We start from the raw sequence: 21,117 nt of genomic DNA, 5'->3' as shown, positions 1-21,117 counted from the left end.
CAAAGTATAAAGAATGCGAGGCACCAGGTATCTATAAAAGCAATGATACAAGGTGAAAACAGGAGGATCAGGTGACAGTCTCTGTAAATAACACTTACAACCCCAGATCTCCTCTCTTACGGCATAGGGACAGGCAATTACTCCTTCCCTGACCCAAAAGAGTAGAAGTTTGTAGAACCAAAACTAAAATGGAGTCACTTATGTCAGAGACAAAATGGAGGTGGCCAATGCAGGCGCATTAAAGAAAATGAAACTTTATTTAACATAACTTGCAGGAATTTACAGCTCTCCTCAGAAATCAGCAGAGGATATCAGTCAATCTCCAAACACTGAGTCTGTTCATGCCATCTTCAGACTTCCTTATTCCCCTGTCTCAGCTATCCTGATCCAAATAAGGAAGAAGACCACTAGGCAAACAATCAGCTGAAAAAGCCAAAAATCTTCCACATTTACCCAATGAAAACCCTTTAGTCTGTGAGCTACTTGAAACTCATTGCTCCCATGGCCTTGAGTTTCCCAGCTTGCAGGTCAAAACTGTTGCAATAAACTCATATTTCTGCTTTGTTTTACTCGGTGGGCAGAGTTTGGGTTTTGACAAGTTTAAGTCATATAGTGGCTAAATCACAGAGGATCTGGACCTGGTAATACCAGGCATGGCAGAGGCTGGGGGCAAAGTGTCACCAGGAAAAAGCGGGATTATGGGAAAACCTACATATTAAATGATAAGACTACCGTCACCTTCTCTCCCACTCAGCTACCAGAATATAGGCTGTGGGGCTGATACCTCCTGGGCAGAAGAGTAGGAGATTCATGTCTGGAGAAACTGAGTGGCCTGAGAGAAAAGACTTACAGTTACTGACATTTGACTTTAATTTATATTAATAGTTATTGATAATAAAACTCGCTAGTCAAAAATACCTGGCCATGTGCTTTGTGCTCTCATTCCTTTTTTTTTTTTTTTTTTTTAACCAGTACGTGGGCCTCTCACTGCTGTGGCCTCTCCCGTTGCGGAGCACAGGCTCCGGACGCGCAGGCTCAGCAGCCATGGCTCATGGGCCCAGCCACTCCGCAGCATGTGGGATCCTCCCGGACCGGGGCATGAACCCATGTCCCCTGCATCGGCAGGCGGACTCTCAACCACTGCGTCACCAGGGAAGCCCTCATTCCATTTTTTTAAATGTCAAATTTAAATATTATTTTCTGTATTTTACAAAATCTCATTAAGCATTATGTTTATAATTAGAAAAACAAGAATTTTAAAATGAAGAATGAATAAGAGTCTTTGGAAATTCTCACAATAATATGGATCACAAATTTGGTTTCAAATTTGGTAGCAATTAACTTTTTCTTCCCAATGTTTTATTTGAAAGATTTCAAACCTAAGGAAAAGTTAAAAGAATGATAATTGACATTCACGATTGTCAACATTTGCTTTATCTCTTTATAATACAATACATACACCACACAAATACTTTTTTTTGGGGGGGGAGCTGAACACTTTTCAAAATTAAGTTGCAGTTATTATGATATTTACTTCATCCCTAAATACTTTAGTGTGTATCTTCTAAGAACAAGGACACTCTCCTACATAATCACAACACCATTATCACACCCAAGAACTTTAACAGTTGTATTCTAATGTCTCCAACAGTCCCAAAGATGTCTTTTACAGATGTTGCAGGATTCAGAATTTTATTTAGAATTTTTAGCATTATTTACAGAATTATGTAACCTTTATCACAGTCAATTTTAGAACATTTTCAGCAGCCCAGTAAGAAAACTTATATCCTTTACCAGTCATCCCCCACTTCTTTCAGTCTTAGGCAGCCACTAATTTATTTTTTGTCTCTATAGATTTGCCTGTTCTGAATATTTCATATAAATGGAATCATACAATATGTGATCTTTTGTGACTAGCTTCTTTCACTTAGCGCAATGTTTTCAAGACTCATCCATGTTGTAGCTTTTTATTGCTGAATAATATTCCATTGTATGGCTATACCATATTTTATTTACACATTCATTAACTGATAGATTCAACTGGTGCTTTAATGTCTCCTTTGTAAACAAAAATGGATAGCTAAGGATCTAAACATTTTAGAAAAATCTTTAACGTGGAAGACAAAGACCAAATCAAACATTTAAATTAGAAATTCAGAGTAAAAAGAGGCAATGCAGGAAAGAGAAGAAAACTTCAGAAATCTTCAATACTCTAAGATAACAGAAGCTATGATATCCATTAAACAAAAATGCAAAGTTATTTTAAAAGTGAATATTGAGAAAAGACCAGGAGCTCTTATGACTTAATATGATAGGAAATTAAAAGTTGATTGGAATACTGAAAGATAAACTTGAGGACATTTCCCAGAAGGTAAAAAAAATATATAGAGATGGAAAATCAAAGAGAAAATATTTTACTAAGAAAATTAGAGGATCAATTCAAGGGATTCAATATAGAATCTAGAAACAAAAAAGAGGGAAATTTTCCAAGAAATAGTATGAGAATAATTCCCTGAACTGAAAGACATGAGCTTACAGACCGAAAGGGTCCACTGAATTGTAAAACTATAATGAAACATGGCCCACACTATCATCATGAATTTTAAAAACTAAGAATAAAGAGACTTTCCAGAAAGAAAAACAAGTCACATACTCAACATCAACACTGGAAGCTACAAGGAGCATTGCCTTCAAAGTTCTGAAGGAAAATGATTTCCACCCTAAAATGCTATCCCTCAGCTGAACTATCAGTTAATAGAGAGGGAAACTAATATCTTTTCAGACATGCATGGTGTCATAAATTAACTCCCCATGCTCCTTTCCTCAAGAAGCTATTTTGAATGTACTCCACCAAGATAAGAAAGTAAAAAGACATGATATTTTTAAAACAGAGGATCTACTATAGAAGAGAGGTGAAGGGAATTCCCAGGTTGACGGTAAATGCAAATTTCAGGCTGAGAGTTGGGCAGCAGGGCTGGAGTGCACCAGTCCTGAAAGGAGCAGGATGACAGAGCTCTAGCTCCAAGGGAAAATGAAATGAGTAAGTTACCTGACTGTGTCTGAAGCAGCAGAAAGGAGATCGCTACATAGTTCTGTTAGAGTCTGGGGATGAAACAGTTAACAGTTATATAGAAAACTAAGCAAACAAAAATATAAATTACTACTCCTGGGAAAACAAAAAGTTGTACAAGGAAAAAACATTTACTTTAGTCAGTTTGCTATGTGGAGCAGCTATAAATAATATCAATATAAGTAGATATTAACCTGATAAAAATGATGATTTACCTCTATTGGGAGCATGGGGAAGGGAATAAGTATCTGTCTGGGGATACAGGAATTGCAAGAGTACTATACTAAATCATGTCTTCCACAGCAAGAAGTCAAAAGATAATATGTAAAATAAGAAAGAGTACTATATGCATGTAATTTTAAAAGATAATGGTAATTACCAGAAAGAAACGAAATCAGTTGCCTCTGAAAAGAAGGAAGAGTAATTAGGAATGGGGGAGGAAGGCAGGGAACTACTGGCTGTTTCTTTTTTTTTTTTTGCAGTACGCGGGCCTCTCACTATTGTGGCCCCTCCCGTTGCGGAGCACAGGCTCCGGACGCGCAGGCTCAGCGGCCATGGCTCACGGGCCCAGTCACTCCACGGCATGTGGGATCTTCCCGGACCGGGGCATGAACCCGTGTCCCCTGCATCGGCAGGCGGACTCTCAACCACTGCGCCACCAGGGAAGCCCAGCTGGCTGTTTCTTATAATAAGTCTTATAACACTTTGGTTTTTTAAGTTATGCATTTGTATTCATGACAAAAAAATTTACATTTTCTGAAATGCCTGGCATATAGTAAATGCTCCAAAAAAATAGAATGGGGACTCTTACCCTTTTATCTAAGTAGCATCTACATTATTATAGAGCATTGTTCTTGGGTATCATCAGTGAGGCTATTTTAAGGCATTTCTGCCCAACACATATCATCTTTGAGGATTAGAATTTTTTAAATAATTATATTTCACAAGCAATGACTCTTCCACTCTTCAACTACTCTGATAAGAAGTACCTGGTCCTCAGTAAGATTCTCAGCATCCCAGTTGCTGCAACGAAGCAGAAGGGACTTGTCAAGGGGAAAGTTCAAAACAGTCTCAGCGAGTGATTTCAGGCTAAGCCCATTAGAGAGCAAATTGTTTCTACAAGAAATAAATAAAATCATGTGTCAAAAATGGGAAAGGATAAGAACAGGCAAATCAAAAAAGGTACACAAATGGCCAATAAACAAATGACACATAATTTCACTACATCAAACCAAATAAAAAGTATATACAATTTTAAAATCTAGCAGATTACAAAGATTTTTTAAAAATAACTATATCTAGTATTGCTGGAACATGAAGAATCACCATCTAGTCTAAAATTTGTGCACTGAACATTTGTATAACCTTTATGAAAAACAGTTTGTCAGTAAATAGCTATCAAATTTTGAACATGAAAATTCTGTGATTCAATAATTCCACTTCTACTAATTGATCCTAAGACAAATGTACATAAAACAATCTTCATTACAGCACTGTTTATAGTAGCAAAGAACTGGAACATCCTCAATAGAAGACTGGTTAAATATCCATGCAATTAAATTCCATGTCGCTATTAAAAATAAGGATGTAGATCTATATTGATGTGAAAAAATGTCCATGATGTATTAGTTAAGTAACAAGAGATTATGAAAGAAAACATCATATGAACTCTTTATATTAATATATATATACACACTATACAATAAATGTGTGTATGTGATTCTAGGTATGTGAGAGAGAGGAAGCATAAAGAGTTAACTAGAAGGATATTAATCAAATGTTAGTGATGTTATCTCTGGGTGTGGGGTTTGGGGTGATCATAAATCTTTATATTTTATATATATATATATATATATATTTTGGCTGCATTGGGTCTTCGTTGCTGCACGCAGGCTTTCTCTAGTTGCAGCAAGTGGGGGCTACTCTTCGTTGTGGTGTGCAGGCTTCTCATTGCAGTGGTTTCTCTTATTGCGGAGCAGGGGCTCTAGGCGTGCGGGCTCACCAGTTGTGGCACCAACCAGTTGAGCCCACCAGTTGTGGGCTCAATAGTTGTGGCTCACCGGCTTTAGAGCGCAGGCTCAGTAGTTGTGGTGCACAGGCTTAGTTGTTAGTTTCATGTGGGATCTTCCTGGACCAGGGCTCGAACCCATGTCTCCTGCATTGGCAGGAGGGTTCTTAACCACTACACCACCAGGGAAGTCCTACATTTTTTATATTTGAATTGGCTAGTGTTTGTGTATTACTTTTCAAATTTGAAAAATATGATAAGGCTACTTTCATTGAGGGTGCGAAGGTACAATAAAATCAAATAATCTTCTGCTCTTCAAACACTTTCTGATTCAAATAGCTGCAGAGTGGTGAAAAAAATTAATTTACCCAAGGATTGGAGAGTCCAAACAAGGGCTAATGTAAAAGTAAGAACACACCAGTCTACAAAACTGGAGCTGACTTGCTGGTTACCAAGTGAGAGACGAGAGGTTTTAGAGGAGGAAGCTTGGAGGTGGAGGTTCACATCAGTGTTACTGTTACAACATGCACGATTCCCTCAGGTACTGTGGAAAATGAAATCATTATAATGATGAAGAAAAGGAAGTCCTTCGTTACAAAAACAAGCAGTAACTTGATGGATTTCATCACCCCCAAAAGGCAGCACTGACTAAAAAGTTAAAAAAAAAAGGTCCAGACACACTTAGGTAAAATATGTAAGGTCGTGGTTCAATTAATGGAAATTAAGAATTTGGGGGAGACAAACTTCTTTCCTTTTATTTTAAATTTTTAAAATCTTTTAATGCTTTCCTTTATATTAGTAATTACAATAGCAATGAATGTTTATTGTTAAAAATTCAGACAACAGAGAAGAGTAATGGGTGAAAAGTGAAAGCCCTCCACCCCCCACTTCCACTCCTCAGGAAGAATGACCCTTATGAGTATATTGTGTCCCCTCCAGACCTTTTTTACAGACAAACAAAAAAACAGATGGTTAGACGGAGAAGCAGATATAGTTTCTTGGTATTTGTTTTGTTTTTTATTCTGCAACTTGCTCTATCACTTAATTTATCAGGGACCTCCTTCCCTGACAGTAAGCACAAATGTGCTTATTACATTCTTTCTAACAGCTGTGCAATTTATCAAGCCTGGGTATTCCATAATCCTTGAAATCATTACCCTCATTGAAAGACAGCACTTAGTTTTTCGTTACTTAATTCCATTTAGGTCATTAGTCTTTTATTTGTTTATTTATTTTTGGCTGCACGGGGTGTTCATTGCTGTGCATAGGCTTTCTCTAGTTGTGGGGAGTGGGGGTTACTCTTCGTTGCGGTGTGCGGGCTTCTCATTGCAGTGGCTTCTCCTGTTGTGGAGCACGGACTCTAGGCGCGTGGGCTTCAGTAGTTGTGGCGCATGGACTCAGTTGTTCCGCGGCATGTGGGATCTTCCCGGACCAGGGCTCGAACCCGTGTCCCCTGCATTGGCAGGAGGATTCTTGACCACTGTGCCACCAGGGAAGCCCCATTAGTCTTTTTTTAAACGTCCTATTTGGGAAGGTTTCACATTTTTTGAGGATGGATTAAAAACAAGATGCCACCTTTGCTACTTCAAAGTTTCACTAGGAAAAGTTCCAAAATCATATACAATAATCTCAATAATAAACTATCTTCTGCTAACATATAATAAAAATATAGAGAGTATGAAGAAAAGAGGACAGCATTACCAAGAAAATCTGTGCTCCTCTCCAAAGTCAAATGAAAGTAACTACTTACAGCAAACACCAGGAGCAGCCTATGGCTAAAAGCTGAGTATAGTTCTTGCACTATAATGTCAAATTTCTTCTACTATATGTCAAAAAATTTTAATTTTACTTCTAAAGTATCCAATAATAAAATAAGAATGTTTAAAATTTTAATAAGATTTCATTAAAAATGAAGAAGCCTGATAAATGCTTCATTCTTATTTCTAGAGAAGTTCATGGTCATATTCAGCTTTGGCCAAATTTTGTATTTTGACACTTGGCCATTCTGCATTTAGCCAGATAAGTAAGGACACTTCTAATTTCTATATACTCATAGAGAGGACTGTAAATGGATAGAAAGAGATCTGGAAGGCCAAACCAATCAGATCATGGTGGTGCTATAGGTGGTGGTGATGAGGATGATGATGATATGGACAGTAATAGTTGAAATTTACACAGCACTCTCTACATGTCAAACACCATTTCTAAGTTCTTTACATAGTTTAACTCATTTAATCCTCACACCGATCCTATGAGATGGGAACATTATTATTTCTACTTTTCAGATGAGGGAACTGAGGAACAGTGAGGCTTAGTAACTTGCCAAAGGTCACGTAGCTGGTAAGAGGAAGACTGGGACTCCCACCCACACAGCCTGCTCTGGAGTCAACCCCTGGCCACTATACACATGGCCTCTAATAGCAGAGTAACAGCAGGCAGCTCTAGGGAGGCAGCACCAGAGGAAGGAGGGCCTGACGAAAGGCGGCCTTGGCTGCTATACTCCAAATACTTTTACAGAGCTAAAAGAATTTTACAGTAAATATTTCAATGTATTACTTGGAAAAAAATGGATACTTCATTTATAAGAGTTTTTTTTTTATAAGAGTTTCATTTACACAAGCCAAACTACTAAACTAAACTAAAATTTCATTTACTACCAAAAAATTATGATAAGCATAGATTTTAATCAGGCCTTCTCTTAGTTTATCAAATCCTCCAACCCTTCAATATCAGTGGCAGGGAGAAAGGCAGGGAGAGAGGCTGTTTCAGTCCACACTATTAAAATGAGGACCTGCATATATACATGAGAAGGTAACTGCAGCTTCCTTAAACAGGGTAGAATTTCCATAGGAATAGAATTCCAAAGGAAAGGAAAATCTCTTCCTCTCAGTAAAGCATTAGGGCTACCATCATTCTGGGCCGAAAGCAGGGTCTGCACATTCAAATATTGATCAGGATGAGCTGGGTGTGACAGCTGGGAGGGGTGGGGATTCTGGCAAATTGAACAAAGCATGCTCATCTAAGAGGATGCTTCCAGCCAGCTGCTGCCGTCTAGAACTACTGACCTAGTGTAGCCAAATCACCTAATTTTTCAAGAGAAGCCAGGAATACAGGTTTTTACATTAAATCTTCTGAATTTAAACTAAAATCTCCCCAAAATATCATGCAGGACAAAAACAAAAACAAAAAATCTGCAACTCTAATTTGCCCAAGGAGCCCATCAGTTTACAGCCTGTAGCTTATAGAGACACCTTATTAATGTTTCATCTAAAAAGACCAATTCTAGGTAACTAAAGTTTTCCCAGAAGTTGGAATATTTCCCCACAAATTCAATATGCATCTCAGAAGCCTCTAAGCTTCTAAAGAATTTTAGAGGCTTCATTACTGAGTCTCAGTAATCTACAACCCTTGCTAAAATATTTGCCCCCCAGCTACAGGAGTTCCAGTATTCATACAAACCATACCTCTGCCTCATGGCTAGGTATCTGAGGTCCAGGCACCCCTTAACGACGAGGCCATAATCTTGCAGGAGCTTACTGGCATCTTCTGAACATCCTACTCCAACTTTTAAAATCGTGCCATCTGCCAAAATGTCCAGTAACGTTTTCGGTAGTGCCCTTCCTCCACAGATCAGCTTGGGCAAGCGAACCAAGGCACAGAAGCCACTTGGACAGGCCATTTGAAGGAGTGACAGAGGACTGGCTTTGCCTTCCGAATTCACCTGTAACAGAGGAAAACAGGGCCACAGTTCACACCCCAGCATAGGACCAAGTACAACATGAAAGTCTGGCAAAAAAGTCTAAGAGGTACAGTCTTAATTTCCCAGAGGGAACAACTGACCAGAGTTTGCCTCAAACCTAACGATGAGCCTTTGCTAACGAATGCAATGGACTCTAAGAAGCAGCGGCCTAAACAGAGGTTACCGGGGGCCCAAACATGAGCCTGAAATGAGCAGGCCATATAAATAGTGACCAGCTGACACAGAGCAGTGCTGGGACACACATTGGCAGAGTTATGTGAGACACACTGGTTTTAAAAAGCTAAGGGAATAAAAGGCTAAGGAGCAGAGCGCCAAATGATGATGTATTCTTTTCATTTTCTAGACTCTTTAATATACATGTTAGTAACTTGACTCATTTACTTGTCATCACTGCCTCAAGATCCGACTTTTATTTTTATTTTTTTGCGGTACATGGGCCTCTCACTGTTGTGGCCTCTCCCGCCGCGGAGCACAGGCTCCGGATGCGCAGGCTCAGCAGCCATGGCTCACGGGCCCAGCTGCTCCGCGGCATGTGGGATCTTCCCAGACTGGGGCACGAACCCGCGTCCCCTGCATCGGCAGGCGGACTCTCAACCACTGCGCCACCAGAGAAGCCCAAGATCCGACTTTTAAAAAGAGGTAGGAAATACAGTACTATCAGTAAGTGGTACCTGCCAATATAATAAATCGTAGTAGCACAGAGTGCTTTCTCAGCATTTTATGGTCACAAATGCTGTTCATAAAAAAAATGTATATTGAGCATAAGCTAGGATTCTGATATCTAAAGAAATGAAAATAACTTTATATTTTAACTGATTTAGTTTTAATCTTTTTGATGTAATAGATAAATTGGAGAAAGTGCTTAAAGCTAAGGAAATTATTCCCAGAAAAATTTACATTAATTAAAGGTTCCCTAAAGCTATCCACGGAACCCAGGTTAAGCATCCAATAAATTCCAATCCTTCTTATTTTCCAGGAGAGGAAATTTAAGGGCTACAGATGAAACAGTTTGACTAAACATGCAGAGATAATGGCAAAGTCAGAAGTGGAACCCAAATTTCCCAATCTGTACAACAGAGAAGAAACAGTCAAGATCAAGATCATGAAGAGCTGCTGTTAAAAACAAAATTGGGAGGGACTTCCTCCTCGACTTCTACTTCAGTGCTAAGTAAAACCACGGTTTAACTCAGAAAAGCTTTAGGATTCCCCTTCTCAGGCATTGTTTTATCATATCCTCAAATGGAAACATGCCAGTTTGATTTCCAAAGTGTCTATTTCTTGGAAGATCAACAAGACCCAGAAGAAACTTGACTACTGGTTCCTATTCTATAACAATTCATCTGGATGTGGCCAAATCACTTTTTTTTTTTTTATTAAAGCATAATTCCCTCCCTCTATAATACTGGCTCTCTCCAAGAAAAAGCAGAAAATCTCTACTTCTAATATTTAGCACTGCTAATTTGACATAATACTCACTGCTAATTCCTAAGGCCAGATCTTTGAAAATCTTTTCAGTCAAGTTCCGTTGTCTAAAATACATTAAATAAATAGCTAGCTAGCTAGATAAGTTGTCCTTTTAATACTGTTTCTGGATTGTGCTTAAGATCCACTGTATTATAATTAAGGTTTTTCCACTAGGAATCCAAATGTTTATGATTCCAATAGGTACCCAATTTATACTGAATGTATGATTGGAAGAATATTGCTTCTAGCAGACTCAATTTGGCTTCAAGAATAAGGTATCTAGTCTTTTTTTGGGGAGGGGCTGTGTCAGGTCTTAGTAGCAGAACATGGGATCTTCGTTGCGGCATGTGGGATCTTTAGTTGCGGCATGCGGACTTCTTAGTTGCGGCATGCAGACTCTTAGTTGTGGCATGCAAACTCTTAGCTGTGGCATGCATGCAGGATCTAGTTCTCCCACCAGGGATTGAACCCGGGCTCCCTGCATTGGGAGCATAGAGTCTTACCCACTGGATTACCAGGGAAGTCCCAAGAATAAGATATCTAGTCTTAATTTCTTGTATTTCCCCCTTTTGCCAACATCTTTTTGCCTTGACATCACTTACCACCCATGGAAAATAATGAAACCCTTGGCTTACCAACATTGTATTTAATAGGAAAAAAAAAACACATTTTAATTTCGTTAGCATTATGTAATCCAGGGGTCACTGGGTTTTTTGTTTGGTTTTTGATTAGTCGACTCATAAGAAATGTTTGGGACATACACAATACATGTACATATGCATTTATAAATCATATAAATGTAGTACTATACTAACGTGTTAAGACATTATGAAAAACACACGAAAGTAAAAATTTGAAATGAATGATTTCAGTGATTCACTCACAGAGGACTGGTTTAGGGATCCTCCTTCCTGAGGGCCAGTGATCATCCATTTTAGCTTCAGGGATCTTACAAATCCAGAGCAAATAAAACATTATGGAAAAGTCCGCGATTCTTTAAATGACCCCACAATGGCAGCAGGGAGCAAAAAATAATCTGAGACCATATTCTGGGCTGGAACAAGGTTAACTATCTGTGGAGGTTATGTGTCAGTTAAACTAGACCATGGCTCGAGACAGGAATGAGCTTCTCCTGTTCAAGTGACAGAATGAAGGCTCAATGAGGCCGGAAAGTAGTAAGAGGAAGAGAAAAGGAGACAAAATCAGAGATGCTGAGAGAGGCAAGAGCATGTGAGTCCTTAAGAACACATAAGTAATTAAGACATCTTGGTTTTATAAGAAGCAATGGAGGCTTTTCAAGCAGGGGACTGAGACGATCAGATTAGCATTTTTAAAAGATCACTTTGCTTACTCTATGGAGAAGGGATCATAGGTATACGAGTCCAAGTAGGGAGGCCAGTCAGGAGGCTACTACAAAGGTCCAAATAAGAGACTCTTGAGGGTTGGACTAGGAAGGAAGTAGAGGAGATGTAGGGAAGTACATGGATGCAAAATCTATTTTGGAAATAACAAGGGTAATACTTCCTAAATGGAAATGAAGGGTTAATAGTAAGGAAAAAGGAGGGGACTTCAAGCCTGAAGCCTGGGCCTGCAGAAGGATGCTCTTGGGAAAATGACCTTCACTTCATTCAGTCTTTTTTACACCAATTACTTTGCACCTGTTAAGCAAGGCAGTCTATAGCCAGAGACTCCAGAAAAAATCAGGCAGGAGTCAGGGGACAGAAATCTATTTAACATCTCCCTCTCCCCCAGAAGAAAGGCAATAATAGCTTCTAAAACATGGCAGAATCCTCATTTTATACAGGTGATTTATCCATACTTACACATCACCATGGGTAACTCGGGGGAATCTGGAAACGCATACCTCTATCTGGTAGAATGCTGTGTTATTTCCTGCTTTCTATAACCACTTCTTTGAATTTCCACATATTTTGCCATTAAAGAAACTTAACATATTATAACTGCCTTTTTGTGTCTGACTTTCAATCATATCACTTCTGTTAGACAAACCTTAGCAGGGAGGATGTCTCTTGATTTTAATCTTAAAGGTGGAGAAGACTAGGGATAATACAGGTTTGGGAAGAAAAATCGAGAGGTCTGTTAGGAACATGTTAAGTCTGAGATGACTATTAGACATTCAAGGGAGATGTCAAGTAGACGGGTGGATGTAAAGGGCTGGAGTTCTAATTTTGAGAGTCTTCAGCCTATCAACGATATTTAAAGCTACAAAATTAGATGAGGTCACTTAGAAAAAGAATATAGATCAGAGGACATAAATTAGTAGTCCTTGGATCTGTCTGCTGACCCACAGATGTTTAATATTATATATTTCTTTGATCTCCACATTTTAAAAACTTATGCCAGAACTTTTAAATTGCAGTGGAGTCCACATTTTAAAAAAATCTATATATCGAGCTTCTTTTTAAAGAACTGGACAATCTGGCAACACTTGGCTTGAACTGTATAGCAGCTTCCTCATTTATATAAGGCATGAATTCTCTAATTCACCATAATGTCTTCTCAACACTGAAGCCAACTGTCATTTCCCATTTATCATTGTATTTGTAAACCACTGTTTTTCCAGCAAAGAAATATTTCTCAAGATCCATGTCTCTATAAAACTAGGAAAATGGAAGATAGATCACAGAGGTCTTGTGTTTAAAGAAAAAAGGGAGGGAGCATACTTCTTTATGAAATTGAAGAATACTCCTATGCATTCAAAAATGCAAACAATCACTCTACATTGCCCATTTACATTTTCTGTATGGACCTTGTAGGCATCTGAGTTTGCAGTCCCTGGGGTGGATACAGAAGAGACCAAGGCTAAGTCAACTCAATATTTGGATATGAGGTAGAAGGGGGATCAGAAAAGGAAAAAGAAGGAAGAACAGTAAGACAGAAGATAGGAGAGTATGATGGCATGAAAGCCAAAGAGAATGTCTCGTGCAGGAATTATGCAGATGCTTTTGAGAGCTAGAATAACATGAGTCCAAATAAGTGTCCACTGGACTGGAAAACAAGAAAGCCATCAACTTCATCCATTTCAGTGGAGTAGTATGGTAGGATGTCAGATTAGAGTAGGTCGAAGAATAAATGGAGAATAGCAAATTATACCCAAACAAGTAGATGAAAAGAAATAATAAAGAGCAGAAATCAGTGTAATGGAACAAACATACAATAAAGATCAACAAAGCCAGAAGTTGGTTCTCTGAAAAGACTAATAACACTGATAAACCCATGGAAGGAGTAATCAAGAAAAAAAAAAAAGAGAAGCAAATAAGCATTGTCAAAAATGTCCTTACATAAAAAAAAAAAAAAATGTCCTTACATATCCATCAGATAGGAAAAAAAAAAGTCACTGGATATTATAAACAAGTATATGCCTGTAATTTAAAATTTTGAAAGAAGACACATTTAGATGAAAAATAAAATTTATCAAAACAGACATGAAGAAATAGAAAATATGAATAGCCCCAAAACTATTGAAAAAATTGTATTCATAATTCAAAAACTTCCCTCAAAAGAAAACTCCAGATGGCTTCACCAGTAGATTCTAATCAAACATTTAAGGAAAAAAGAATGACAATCTTACACAAACTCTTCCAGAGAACACAAAACCAAGGAACAGCCCTAACTTGTATGAGCCCAGCATAACATTTTTATCAACATCTGACAAGGTCATTTCTAGAAAGGAAAATTATAAGCCAATATCACTCATGAATATAGATTATTTTTAAAACACTAGTGAAGTGAATTCAGCAATGTATAAGGAGAATAAGACATCATGACCCAGTTGGATTTATGCCAGGAATTCAAAAATCAATGTATTTTCACCACAAGAACAGAATAAAGGAGAAAAACTACATACTCATCTCAAGAAATTCAGAAAAGGCACTTAATAAAATTCAACAACTATTCATAATTAAAAAGAAAAACTTTTTAAAAATTGAAGTATAATTGATTTACAATATTGTGTTAGTTTCAGGTGTACAGCAAAGTGATTCATTTTTATATATATATATATATTTCAAATTATTTTCCATTATATGTTATTATAAGATATTAAATCTAGTTCCCTGTGCTATACAATAAATCCTTGTTGCTTATCTATAATAGTTTAATAGTTTATATCTGTTAATCTCATACTCCTAGTTTATCCCTCCTCCACCCCCTTTCCCCTTTGTTAATCATAAATTTGTTTTCTATGTCTGTGAGTCTATTTCTGTTTTGTATATAGATTCATTTATCATTTTTAGATTCCACATATAAGTGATATCCTATTAATATTTGTACTTCTCTGTCTGACTTACTTTACTTAGTATGATATTCTCTAGGTCCATTCTTGCGGCTGTAAATGACAATATCTCATTCTTTAAAAAAAAAAAAACAAAAAACTTGGGAATTCCCTGGTGGTCCAGTGGTTAGGACTCCACACTTTCACTGCCAAGGGCCCGGGTTCAGTGCCTGATCAGGGAACTAAGATTTCACAAGTTGTGTGGCGCAGCCAAAACAAAACAAAACAAAAGAAAACAGAAAAGCTCTTAAGAAACCAAGAATAGAATTGAATGTATTTAATCTGTAAACAAACCTACTGCAGATATCGTACTCAATATGAAAATGTTGAAAGCTGTCAATCTGAGATAGAGAATAAGTCAAGGATGCCTACTGTCACCACTCATACTGAGCACTTTATTGAGATCCTCGCCAGTTCAGCAAGGCAGGAAAAGAAATACAAACTGTAAGGACTGGAAAAAAAATTGTCACTTCACAGATAATATAATAGTTTATATAGAAACCCAAAAGAATCTAAAAGTAATTAGAATTAATAAGTGAGTTTAGTAAGTTCCTTAATATAAGAGAAATACATATAAAGTTACATTTCTATATACCAGAAAAAACACAACTTTAAAAAAAATTAATTAATTAATTTATTTGTTTTTGGCTGCGTTGGGTCTTCGTCGCTGTGTGTGGGCTTTCCCTAGTTGTGGTGAGTGGGGGCTACTCTTCGTTGCGGTGCGCAGGCATCTCATTGCGGTGGCTTCTCTTGTTGTGGGGTACGGGCTCCAGGTGTGCAGCCTTCAGTAGTTGTGGCGCACGGGCTTAGTTGCTCCATGGCATGTGGGATCTTCCTGGACCAGGGCTCGAACCCATGTCCCCTGCATTGGCAGGCGGATTCTTAACCACTGCACCACCAGGGAAGTCTCACAACATTTTTTAAGATTTCATTTATAACAGAATTATTTTAATCACAGAAAACTACAAATATATTATTAAGAGAAGTTAAAGATCTAAATAAATATTCTTAGATTATAAAACTCAATGTTGGAAAGAAGTCAATTCCCCACAAACTGATCTATTGATCCAATGCAATCTTAATCAAAATATCAAGAAATTGTTTTTGGTAGAACCTGAAAAGCTGATTCTAAAATGTATAACGAAATGCAAAGGACCAAGACTATCCAAGACCCTCCGGGAAAAAAACAAGATAGAAAGTCTTGCTGCGGCAGATATCAAGAGTCATTATAAAGCAACAGTAACTAAGACAGTTTGTGATCACCGGCGGAAGAACAGAAAAATAGACTACTAGAGTGTCCAGAAATAGATCTATTCATATAGAGATACGTGTTTGGGGACTTCCCTAGTGGTGCAGTGGTTAAGAATCCGCCTGCCAATGCAGGGGACACGGGTTCGAGCCCTGGTCTGGGAAGGTCCCACATGCCACGGAGCAACTAAGCCCGTGCACCCCAACTACTAAGCCTGCGCTCTAGAGCCCACAAGCCACAACTACTAAGCCCACGTGCCACAACTACTGAAGCCTGCATGCCTAGAGCCCGTGCTCCGCAACAAGAGAAGCCACTGCAACGAGAAGCCCACGCACCTCAACGAAGAGTAGCCCCGGCTGGCCACAACTAGAGAAAGCCCGCACCCAGCTACAAAAACCCAACGCAGCCAATAAATAAATAAATTATTTATTTATTTAAAAAAAGAAAATGAAAAAAAGAGATACCTGTTTTACGGTAAAGTGGCATTGCACAGCAGTGAGATTTATCTTTTCAATCAGTGGTGCTAGGACAATTGGATATCCATAAAAAGAAAAAATGAAACTCAACCCTACCTCACATCATACACACACACACACACACAAAAATCAATTCTGGATAGATTATAAATCTAAATATGCAATGTTAAAACCACAAAACTCTGGCTTCCCTGGTGGCGCAGTGGTTAAGATTCCACCTGCCAATGCAGGGACACAGGTTTGAACCCTGGTCCAGGAAGATCCCACATGCCATGGAGCAACTAAGCCCGTGCGCCATAACTACAGAAGCCCGCACACCTAGAGCCCGTGCTCCGCAACAGGAGAAGCCACCGCAGTGAGAAGCCCACGCACCATAACGAAGAGCAGCCCCCGCTAGCCGCAACTAGAGAAAGCCTGTGCGCAGCAACAAAGACCCAACACAGCCAAAAATAAATGTTTAAAAAAAAAAAAAAAGACTGGTAAGAATCTGAAAAAGAATTTACTGATGTTTCTCTGTAAGTGAATCAAGTGGATGTACAGCAGCAAGAAACAGCATTGAAAATCAGCTATACACCGTTATAAAAATAAATCCCCCCCCCCAAAAAAAAGACAGAGAGAGAGAGAGAAATTCTTACAGAATTCGTTCAGGGGCTGTGATGCAACCTGGACAGACCACATCTAGATCCACAGCTGGATGGGACCTAAGGCTGCACACTCGTGGGGCTGAGAGGCTTGGTGAGGATGGGCCAGCAAATGCAGCCCCTTTAGAGTAATACTGCCTGGTCCCCATTCCATGGGTCCCAAATCTCCAGGTGCTGGGGACCCTTCCTACAGCTAAAACATGCATGGGACACCCAGAGGATGGTACACCGGCTGATGGGGAAGAGTTTGGAAAAGGCACCTCATCTCCTCATCTCCTGGTGGTCGGGTTACCCCCTCCAGTCTCTTTCCTAACAATCTCCCCACTTGGGGAAGTCAGCACCTTCAACATCCTGTTTCACACAGTTTGGAATTTGTCCAGAGGATGAAGTGGAAGGGGGTGAACCAATGAGAGACAAGCCCTAGTTGTTTGGACAGGCACATGCCACTCTAATTTCCAATCAGGAAGAGGAACTGACCAAAGGCTCAGCCTGCTCCCGGAACCAGAATAGGGCTTGAAGCAATCCTGCTGTTTTGTGGCCAGTTCCCAAAACAACAAGTTGAAAAATGGAGCTCAGGAGCACTGCAATTCAGAAAACTGCAGGGTTGTAAATGATACCTATTGTCAAAAAATGTCTTGAGGTAAGTCATCAAAAAGGACTTGTAAGCAAGGCAGAATTGCAGGAAAGGAATTTCAAGAGGTAGATTGGACCTGCCATTAAAGCACATGAAAAGTGGCTGCACTTCGCCAATGATGCAGTTGGCCAAAAAGGGCGTATGCGTTTTTCCTGATATTCAGGAAAAACGCATACGCCCTTTTTGGCCAACCAAACAGGTGGACAATGCAAATCAACACTACAAAGAGGTATCACTTCGCATCAGTCAGAAGGGGCATCCTCACAAAGTGTAAAAACCAGAAATGCAGGACAGCGTGTGGAGAAGGGGGAGCCCTGTTATGCTCATGGTGGGAATGTAAATTGCCAACAGCCACTCTGGAGAAGTGTATTGTGTTTAATAAAAAATCTAAAAAACAGAGCTACAGAGCATACGGCACTTCCAATCATGGGCGTATATCTTGGGAAAACCAAACATCGACAGGACACAGGCATCCCAACGTTTAGTGCTGCTCTGTTTACAAGAGCCTTGACTTGGATACAACCTAAATGTCCTTGGAAGGAAAAAATGGATAGAAGATGTGGTACTTATGTACGATGGAATATTACTCAGCCATGAAATCAATGAAATAAGGCCAGTTGCAACAACTTGGGTGGACTTAGGTATGATCATTCTAAGTGACATAAGTCAGACAGAAAAAGAGACATCATAAGTTATCACTTATAGGTGGAATCTAAAAATGGCTACACGTGAACTAAATTACAAAACAGAAACAGAGTCAAACATTTAGGGTTTCCCTGTTGGCGCAGTGGTTAAGAATCCGCCAGCCAATGCAGGGGACACAGGTTCGAGCCCTGGTCCGGGAAGATCCCACATGCCGCGGAGCAACTAAGCCCGTGCGCCACAAATACTGAGCCTGCACTCTAGAGCTCGTGAGCCACAACTACTGATCCCACGTGCCACAACTACTGAAGCCTGCATGCCTAGAGCCCGTGCTCTGCAACAAGAGAAGCCACTGCAAGCCCGTACACCGCAATGAAGAGTAGCCCCCGCTTGCCACAATTAGAGAAAGCCTGCATGCAGCAATGAAGACCAAACGCAGGCAAAAATAAATAAATAAAATAAGTAAATTTATATATATTAAAAAAACCCCAAAAAACTCCAAGAAAATAACAGGAGAGTATATTCATGACTAGGGATAAGGTAAGACTTGTTACACAGCACTATATATAGATCTTCTGATCATCAAGCTTTAACAATAAAAGGATGTAAAGGCAATCCACAGAATGGGGGAAGACATTTACTGTACATTTAACTCACAAAGGGTTCATAACCAAAATATATAAAGAACTATAAATCAGTAAGAAAAAGACAACTCAATAGAAAAAGAGGCAAGAGACTTGAACAAGTACTCCATAAAAGAAGATATCAAAATAATCAATAAAATATAGAAAGATGCTCAATCTCAGTACTGGTCAGGGACATGCAAATTAAAACCACAATGAAATATTGCTACACATCCTACTACATCCATTAGGATGGCTAAAATTTTTAAATCTGACAGTACCAAATGTGGACAAGGATATAAGACAAAGGGAATTTTCATACAGTCTTGGTGAGAGATTAAATTAGTAGAACCACTTCTGAAAACAGCTAGAAACAATAGGTACACTCATTACTACTGATGAGGGTAAACTAGTTAAAACCACCTTGGAAAACAATTTGGCATTATTTATGAAAGTTAAAGATATATATACAAACTCTATGACCTAGAACTCCACTCATAGATACATATGCCCAATAAGAATAAGTGCATTTGTTCACTGCAGCATTCTTTGTAAGAGCCCCAAACTGTAAACAACCCAAAAGTCCATCAATATTAGAACGGATGAATAAATCATGATATATTTACACAATGGACATATGGCAGTGAATCACAGTCACACACAACATGGGTAAATCTCACAAACGTAATGTTGAACAAAAGAAGCCAGACACAAAATACACACACGATAGTTTCATTTACATTAAATTTAAAAAGCAGACAAAACTCGGGCTTCCCTGGTGGCGCAGTGGTTGAGAGTCCGCCTGCTGCTGCAGGGGACACGGGTTCGTGCCCAGGTCTGGGAAGATCCCACATGCCGCGTAGCGGCTAAGCCCGTGAGCCATGGCCGCTGAGCCTGCGTGTCCGGAGCCTGTGCTCCGCAATGGGAGAGGCCACAACAGTGAGAGGCCCGCATACCCCCCCCCACAAAAAAAAGCAGACAAAACTCAATTATCGTGCCTAGGCATGCATTTTTTTTTTACATCTTTATTGGAGTATAATTGCTTTACAATGGTGTGCTAGGACATGCATGTTTAAGTAGTAAAAGTATAAAGAAAAACACGAAAGTAAATACCATAAAATCAGGATAATAGTAACCCTTGGTGGGAGAACAGTGATTACTAGGGGTCACAAGGGGAGCTTCTGGGGTACTAGCAAATTCTTTTTCTTGACCTAGTTTCCAGTTACACAGCTGTTCTCTTTAGTGAAATCATTTAGCTCTTTGTTTTTGTTTCAGGCACTTTTCTTTTTTTTTTTTTGCGGTACGCGGGCCTCTCACTGTTGTGGCCTCTCCCGCTGCGGAGCACAGTCTCCGGACGCGCAGGCTCAGCGGCCATGGCTCACGGGCCCAGCCGCTCCGCGGCATGTGGGATCTTCCCGGACCGGGGCATGAACCCGTGTCCCCTGCATTGGCAGGCAGACTCTCAACCACTGCGCCACAAGGGAAGCCCAGGCACTTTTCTTGATGTGTTTTATTTCACAATAAAAAAAGATTAAAAAAAAAAAAGACTCAAGGGGTAAGTTAAATAGCAGATTACACAAAACTAAGGAAAGAAAAAGGGAACTATAAAAGAGACCTGAAGAAATTGTACAGAATGAATCCAGAGAGACTAAGATACATTAAATATAAAAGAGATTACCAGACATGTAGGAGAGCAGAAAAAGTTCAGAATATAGCTGATTTAATTCCAGCAAGAAAGAAGAAGGAAAAAAAAAAGGAAGAAGAAGAAGGTGAAAGAGGAGGGGTAGGAAGAAGAGGAGAAGGAGGAGGAGAAGAAGAAAAAACAGGGTAAAGGCAATCTTCAAAGAGAATTTAAAAATTGATATGATACCAATCCTTACATCCAGGATATCTCTCAGAATCCCAAACAGGAAATACAGTAAGATAACAACACTAGTCTCATGACAGCGAATCTTCAGAACCAGCAACTCAAAAAGATCTTAAAAGGAGCTACCAAAAATTAGATTACCTATAAAGAATCAACATTTACACTCATAGTTATTTTCAACAGCAACAATGGAAGCCAGAAGAAAGTAGAATGCAATCTTGAAAATGGTAAGTTGCTAAACTAGAATTTCATATCCAGCGAAAATATCTTCAAAGATCAAAAGCAAAATAAAGACACTTTCAAAACAATAATAATTAAGTTTACTATCAATGACCCCTCAAGAAATGAACTTCTAAAGGACAACCTTAAAGAGAATGATGCCAGAAAAT

The 21,117-nt window shown here is 39.1% G+C and overlaps 1 protein-coding gene across 2 annotated transcripts in view; it reads right to left on the bottom strand.

Annotated features, from left to right (window-relative positions):
- The window catches only part of EXD2 (exonuclease 3'-5' domain containing 2), a 93,408-nt gene that overhangs the window by 11,016 nt on the left and 61,275 nt on the right, over positions 1 to 21,117 (bottom strand). For both annotated transcript variants that reach the window (XM_030855345.2, XM_030855344.2), the window contains exons 3-4: positions 8,543 to 8,799; positions 4,060 to 4,186 (exon numbers count right to left, since the gene is read on the bottom strand). In XM_030855345.2, coding sequence (XP_030711205.1) covers positions 4,060 to 4,186; positions 8,543 to 8,799 — 384 coding nt within the window. The remainder of the gene's footprint in view (positions 1 to 4,059; positions 4,187 to 8,542; positions 8,800 to 21,117) is intronic.

This window comes from Globicephala melas, chromosome 2 (assembly GCF_963455315.2).
Source record: "Globicephala melas chromosome 2, mGloMel1.2, whole genome shotgun sequence".
Classification (NCBI taxonomy): Eukaryota; Metazoa; Chordata; class Mammalia; order Artiodactyla; family Delphinidae; genus Globicephala; species Globicephala melas.
This window is presented reverse-complemented; position numbering and strand designations above follow the sequence as displayed.